Genomic DNA, 7,860 nt, shown 5'->3' on the forward strand with positions numbered 1-7,860 from the left:
GCCATATGCCTTCGGCTCGCGATGCGTGGATCTGATTGTAATCTTTGTTGTTGTCGTTTAGGGAAGCAACTAACCAACGGTTATCCTTTGGGGCTCCCGTAAGGATCATTTTGGGGCTCTTGTAAGGATTTTGTTGTTGTTGTAATTTTTGTTATTATGTTTGATGTTTTTTATACTACCATGATTGAAGATAAATGGATTGAAAGTTTCTCATGAAAAAAAGGGTATGGTATATTTTTCCGCTTTTCCTAGTCAATCAATAATACAATCACAACGTCAAGAAAGCGTACTAAAACACCGCATTTGATAGACGAAATTGATGTGCACACTGACATGTTGTGCCCAATGCGCAGCCGATACAAAACTCTGCACCGTGAGATAGCATCAAATTTACAAACGGCCTGATGGGAACCGCCGGCTGACTATTGTGTGAAAAGTTTCGGCTGCCTAGCAATGCTCTTTGATAAAAGAAGAACACTTCATCTTTCCCATTGGCCAAATCATTTTTAATCTTCATGAAATCCTAACACCACCAACGACGTAGCGAATAGCCGTCCAAACCTTTCTGTATGAAAGGAGATATGGCAGTTATTATTTGAACCGGCTACACCGAGATCGTAAGAAAGGAAACACAGGACAAGTGCGCTCGCAAGTCGCAACAACACGTCACCTAAACAAGTCCATTCCGCCGGGCCATCGGGTGGTATCATATGAATGAACTCCCTAAACCATGTCGGAGAGCACGTTGGCGGCGGCGGACAGCGCGGCGCCGGTGATGGCGCACTGCACAACCCGCTCGTGCGAAGCGTTGTCCGAGGTCAGCGCGACCGCAGCGCCGGTGACGGCGCCCGGCACCGCGCTGTTCTTCCAGTCGTGGGTCCCGCGCACCTCCGCGAGACCGTAGGTGAGGCCGGAGTGCATCCCGGCCGCGAGCCCTGCATCGAGTCTGCAACGTTAACAAAGCTCGGCAACCTCAAGAACCAGCAACAACATCAACAAAATTATAAGGGGAGCACTGTTTACCCCACTGGAACGACTCTTTGCTGACGCTTTTCACCTGAGAAGAGCAACAGAAAATATGATTAAGGAACAAGGATTGACAGTGCCAAAATGACGGGTTCTTGGTAGCAAGAAGTGGGCGTTGCTTCCTTACCATAGCCTCTGCTGACTTGCTGTTGCTCGTCCCTCCTTTCCAATCAAAAAAGAGAAGAGAAGGAAACATACGTGAATCAGTCTAAACTCTGTAAATCAAACCGCCAATTAGTTCCGATGGTGAAAATTGGAATTACCATTGAGGTCCGGGAACGTCCGTTTCCTGCTGCCGGTGGCGCCCGACACCGCTCCGGTGCCCCCAGACTCGCCTGCAGAACCAAATCGAGCCAGGACCAAAAACAGAGTTAGCCCTCCACATAGTCCGGCAGCCGCAGCAGTAGTTCTTTCTTAAGTAAGCAAAAGAACTTGTTCTAATGGCACTAGCATAAATGGTTTGTTACCTTCGATTGCCATGAAGTAGGAGTCCCGCGTGACGGCCTGTATCCCGCCGATCTGTCATAGCAGAAGTATCATCTTCACAAATTACGCATCATACGATGGAGAAAATCTACTAGCACTTGTACATAGCAGAATGGGTACCCCGGCGGCCTTGACGAAGCTGTCGGCGACGCGGTTGAGGAGCGGGTGGCCGAGGTCGAGCATCCAGTTCTTCTCCAGGCCGCGCACCTCCTCCACGAACTTGCGCGCCTCGTGGCTGCTCATCTTTGCTCCTTTTCCTCTGCTCTGCTAGCCAAGCTAAGCTACGGAGAAAAGCACAAGCACTGCAAGCTATGCGTGTACTGTAGACTGTAGTACAGTGGTGGCAAACGAGGGAGTGAACTTTGATTCTTTGAAGCCCGAGGTAGGAACATCGACAGCGAGACGACCAGAACCTGAGAACCGGACACGACACGTATGCCAGCGCCACGGACGCGTGGCCTCTCGCGGTTACTCGTGGCGCTCTTCTGGAACATGCGCTCGTGGGTATCTGTTCAATCCCACGTCTGACCCGTTTTTCCGTTCACCAATTTTTTTTTTTTTGACATACGATCGCGGATGCTCACGTACACGCCGTACACTCATTCATCCATATGTAGCCATATGAGCACCTTTAAGATATTGGCTGAAAATATATTGAAATTGATGAAGTAACCGTAGATGCCTCATAGTGTAACCGCAGATGCCCTCATAGCGAACATCTTTGAAAAGTCTGAAAAAAAATACAAGCACCATTGTCAAATCTACAACTTCTCGGATTGATTCCACCCAAAAAATCTAACCATATGAGTTAATTCAGACAACAATTTTTAATACTACATTGTATTTTCTTGCTTTCTGTATCCATGACTCGACGACACATGAAGTACGGAAACTACTAGAATCACTAGTATCCGGCTAATACGGTGAAAGTGAAACAGATTAGATTATACCATATAAACATCAAGCGCAACACTGAACATCAAATCACGTGTAAATATTTGGATCGGTTGGTCCGGACAATTTATACATCCAACGTGAAGTATAAAAATGTCTGGACCGATTCGAACGCCCGAATTTCTTCAACAGAAACCCAAACGACGGAGCTTTGGGAGGGTCTGGCTGTGCATCACGTCAAACTATGACAACTTCGGCCCACCCAAAATCCCATCCGGAGCTTTTGTTTTATTTGTGTCCCTTTTTTGCAATTTGTATGCATGCTCTGAGAGACCGCCGCCCACGTCGTACCATCCCAGACCGCATATCGGACCTTTGTCGCTCCACCCAAGTGTTTGTCCACCTTGGCCCATGCCTTCATATCTGGATCGAACCGCCGACAAGGTACCCTCCGCGCTGCCATCGTTGTTCATGACTGACACCATGCCCGACAAGTGTTTCAAATGTCATTGCCAAATATTTTGGCGTTCTCGTTCTTTACTTTGAAACAAACATGATGGATTCAGACAAGGAGTACTTCTACGCCGAGTTCATGGATCTTTGTCGAATATGACGAATATGGCGATGAAACGGCGCACGTGAGGAAGATTCTTTAAGAAACGGAGATTGTGGAGGAGTATGTACTCAACTTCAAGGTTTCAACAAAGGGACATCGACAGTTGAATCAAAATAGGGCACGAGGGCATATGAATCTGTACGATGCCTACTTTGCCCCCGATGCGTTATTTGAGCCCTATTTCTGATGCTAATTCCGGATACAGCGACATTGTGTTTGAAGTTTGAACACATCTATGAAGGTACGATGGCCTATGATGATTACTTCAAACCGAAAAAGGATGTTATTGGCTGCTTTAGGTTATCTGGTTATCAGAAGTGCATGATTGCTATGAGAATGCTTGCATATGGCACATCCACAAATTAAATGGGATGAGGACCTTCGGATGTCTGACAACACATGCTTAGATGCCATGGTTAGATTTGCTACTACAATGGCCCGGGAGGACCGGAGTACTTGAGAGAACCAGTTGCCGCAAACACAACAAGGCTCATGTCACTTGGAGAATTAAGAGGGTTTCCAGGTATGATCGAATCCCTGGATTGCATCCACTGGAATGGAAGAACTGTGAATATGCTCAATAAGGACAATACTAGGGTCATTGCAAAGAGTTTACCATCATCTTGAAGTAGTTACATCACACGACCTCTGAATTTGACACTTTTCCTTGACATACACTACTACAGGATGGTCCAAACGCGACAGTCCAATCAAAGACCCTTCAACGAAACTGTATGCGATACATTAATCGCAAACGGTGGTGGAAGAAAACCGTAAAAAATGAGACCTGTTTGCGACTGTGCGGATATCAAACACGATTCAGATCAGAGATGTGTGTGCGATGCGTGGCATATGGTTAATCCATACGAACTGTTTGCGATGATCCAGATTAATAGAAACGATCAGTCAAATGAGTGTGTGTGCGATATACAACATACAGTTCACTAGGATGAACTGTGTATGATTAGGCAACACAATAGAAACAGTCAGCCAGATCAAGGTGCGTGCGATGGAGGGCATACATTTCACTCGGATGAATTGTTTGCGATGAGCCAAGACAACAGAAACGGTTCAACTGAACAAGATGTGTGTGATACACGGCAATCAGGTCCATAATCAGAACTATGTGCGAAGACCAATAATAAGACATATGATTGCTGCTAATAAGCCGTGTGATTTTCTCTGTCTACAGAAGAACAACACACACACACAGATATATATATATATATAACTAAAATAAACATCCAATTACATAAGTGACTATACAGATCATTCAATTGCATGCATTCTAAACTAGGAGAAAAGAACATCTAGTCATCTACTTCTTGTGACGCTCCCGCCACTGCTCTGTGGCTCGATCCCTCGTCTGGGGCAGGACGAGACACTTCCTCATGTCAAAGATCTGCCTGTACATCTCGCAGCTTGTGTACGCGTCTTTGGCCACGTACTTGACGTGGTCTTCATCCAGTCTCTGATGCCAGGCATTGTGCCAGGCGTTCTTGTCCTTCTTGCTCTCATCCTTCATCTTCATGTAGTAGGGGTCGACGATGGCCGAGGCAAGGTCAACCAGGGAGTTCTGTTTGTTGTTGGTGCTGCCCCAGACCTTGTAGTGGTCATGGATGTTGACTATATTGTGGTAGGTTAAGCCCGAAACCTTGAGCATTTTTAGATCATTGATGGTGTCCACCGTAATGAAACTGTAGTCGGGGCAGTTGATAAACCTGGAGAAACGCTCGCAAGGCCTTGTGGCCAGGTGGTAGTGGTAGACGAGGATGTCATGTCGCACGCACAACTGGGTGATGGCAACCTTCTGATCTTGCCCAGCACGACCGCTGGTGAACTCGAGGTCGAAGCCGACCACTTGGTACTTGTCCTCAGCAAGCAACTGCTACATAGTTTGGATGGAGCTCTCCACCGAGACCGGCTCGTTCGTGTGCACCACCAAGAGTTCCTTCCCCCTGACATGGGTGTCCACTACGTGATGCGTGCTGAACTGCCCCTCGTTGTCGTCGTAGGCCGTTGGGAGCGCCATTGGAGCCACGGGGCGCGTCATTGGAACCGCTGGATGTCCTCTCTGTATGTGTCATCGTGGGTGTGCTTATTTTGTCGTATGGTGCAAGAGATGAAGCTAAATGTCCGTGAAAATAAATGGGGGACGGGCAGCCTGGATTCTCGGCAGAGCGCGCGGAGAGACGAGAGAGCAGAGCGCGCCTGGCGGGATGCGAGCAGAGCGCGCCCAGCGGGATGCGAGCAGAGCGCGCCGCGGCCGCCTCAACCGCGAGCAACCACATGCATAGAGCAGTTGAACACATAGGGAATGGTCCTCTACAAGCCGGCCGACAGTTGCGGCACTGCATAGACAGCGGCCGTGTGCTACTACCTCCGTCTTGGTCTATTAATCCCCTTTATATTCTGTGCCATATTTTGACCTTAAATTTTATTAACAAAATGTTACTGCATGCTATAATAATTATATAATTAGAAACTATGTTCAAATACGAATCTAACGGTATAATCTTTGGCGACATGCATTCGTATTTTATTAGTTAAATGTCAAGTCAAAATTTGGCACAAAAATACAAAGAGGACTTATAAATCAGAACAGGGGTAGTAGGTAATTACTTGCCAACGTTTTTTTATTAAGTGTATGTGTACATGTCCTTTTGTCCTCCTCTCGCACATCTTGTCACCCTACTGCCGCAAACGGCTTTGAGCGCAATCTTGAGTAGTGCGTGGAGGCGTTCTTTTGGCCAAACGGTGGCTCGAAGTGATACCAATAAATCGTCGGTGAGCCCGTTCCCACGTAACCGCGCAGGTTACCGCACATAGCCGCGCAATCTTCCCGCTCAACTCGGCGAAATCCGGCAAAATACCAGTGCTTACCAGCAGCTATATAAACCCTCACGACCGGCGAGTCCCGCGTCACATTTTCCCCTCCCCCGCTGTAGCTTATCTCATCTGCTTCTCCCACAATTGTCAATGGTACCAGCCTATCATCGTCGCTCAGCCACTCCACCATCATCAGAGGACAACTCCAGCTGGGAGGCTACACCGTGGTGGCGCAGTCTCCGGTGTAGTGTAGTGCGTGTGGCGTCCCTGCTGAGTGTGCGCGCATACCCCACCACACGCTGCACCGCCGCTGCCCGTCGGTAGCTGTTGCCGGCCGCCATTGCCGCCACCCCACCGTCTTCCGCCGTGTCCCCCACACCACCGTCAAAAGCCAGGGCCATCACCCACTCCGCCGCAGCGGCCCAAAGACGAGAGGTCGCCGTCGTGGCCGCCACCCCACTGTCGGTCACCATGGTCATCATTCGCTCCGCCACCGCGGCCCGAAAGCGGGAGGTGGCCGTCGTGGCCTCCATCCCACCATCAGCCATCGTGGCCGCCAACCCGTCGACCGCCGGGGTCATCACCCACTCCGCCACTGCCGCCCAAAGGGGGGAGGTGGAGGTGGAGGCCCGCACGTGCTTCAGCGACCTTGCACGCTACATCGAGTTCTTACAGGAGGAGGAGGAGCGCCTCTTCGATCACGTAAAGAGTCTTACCACTACCGTGGTTGTGGCACGCACCACCATAGAGGCGAGGAATGAGGAGATCTACGAGGAGTCCCACTACTTCAAGAGGGGTCATCTGGAGCGGCAGAGGGCGTTTGAGGTGAGTGTCACTGAAGGTGCAGCAGCGGCAGGCACCGGATTGCAGTTGTCTGCCTCTTACTGAGCGTGCTCGACAGAGGAGAGGATGCTGGAAGTAGTACAAAGCCCCTTCGTAGTAGTAGTAGTATTTAGGGGCTATTTTGTTCAGTTCATCTGACTATAGATGTGGTTGAACTGTACAACATACTTAAAATTAGCTAGTATATATAGTTGAACTAGCTATTTCAGTGTGTGGTTGGCAAAAACTGGGGAAAAGTTTCGTCGGTTTAGCTGTCGAGTTGAACTATTTGTATAATGAAGACTACTTAATCCATGAATGAAATCTATGCTTACTGAATTTTAGTTGCAAAAATTAGATGGTGCCAGTGATTTTTAGCTGCAAATTTTGGCAAATGGCAGTGTTACAAAGTTGACAAAGGGCAATGTTACTAGATCAACAAATGTCAATCTTTCCAGTTTGACAAATGGCAATGTACCCAATATGGCAGATGCAAATCTAACCAAATTGTCTGTACGTGGCTACACATGGGTCATCCTACAAAATTGTTTGCATTGAAGGGATGTACAAATCATGCGTGCCAGATTTTCTCTTGGCTTAGCGGCGAAGGAACCATAGCTCTCGCTTTGCATACCGTATATAATCTGAACTGTTTGTGATGAAGGGATGCACAAACCCTGCGCGGCAATTTTTTTCCTTGGCTTACTGGGGAAGACCGTAGCTCTCGCTTTGCATACGGGTGTTCTATCTAAAACGTTTGCGATGAAGAGCTCCACAAATCCTGCTTGGCACAATTTCTCTTGGCTTACTGGGGAAGCTGTCAGTTTGCATACGGGTGTTCTATCTTAAACGTTTGCGATGAGTGTTTTAAATTTAAAAATCATTGAATTTTTAATCATTTAATAAGTCTGTACATTTAGAGAGAAAAACGCAAGTTTTCTCAAATCATATGTTTCATTCAGTCACACTGCAACTTTATATTCATACGATCGAGATACAATATTAAACGAAAAAAACTAATTCTGGTGGCGGCGTGCCGCGCCAGTGTTGTCGTTGTCATCCTCCGGGACGCCGTTGTTGAAGTCTTCAAGGCAACACAAAATGTTCTTCACTTGAAAATCAAACATCCAGTCATCGCGTGATCAACGGGCGGGGCGCGGGAGGACAGCAACTCGCGGTGCCGCGAG

The 7,860-nt window shown here is 48.1% G+C and overlaps 1 protein-coding gene across 1 annotated transcript; it reads right to left on the bottom strand.

The window, feature by feature from the left end:
* Positions 1-302: 302 nt before the first annotated feature.
* On the bottom strand, positions 303-1,871 carry LOC119293678 (outer envelope pore protein 16-2, chloroplastic-like). The gene is made up of 6 exons (XM_037572059.1): positions 1,633-1,871; positions 1,494-1,545; positions 1,290-1,361; positions 1,154-1,188; positions 1,024-1,057; positions 303-935 (listed from the first exon to the last, which is right to left on the bottom strand). The coding sequence occupies exons 1-6, from the start codon at positions 1,753-1,755 to the stop codon at positions 724-726; spliced, it is 528 nt and encodes a 175-aa protein (XP_037427956.1). The 5' UTR covers positions 1,756-1,871; the 3' UTR covers positions 303-723.
* Between the last annotated feature and the right edge of the window lie 5,989 nt (positions 1,872-7,860).

This window comes from Triticum dicoccoides, chromosome 4B, assembly GCF_002162155.2.
Source record: "Triticum dicoccoides isolate Atlit2015 ecotype Zavitan chromosome 4B, WEW_v2.0, whole genome shotgun sequence".
Taxonomy (NCBI): domain Eukaryota; kingdom Viridiplantae; phylum Streptophyta; class Magnoliopsida; order Poales; family Poaceae; genus Triticum; species Triticum dicoccoides.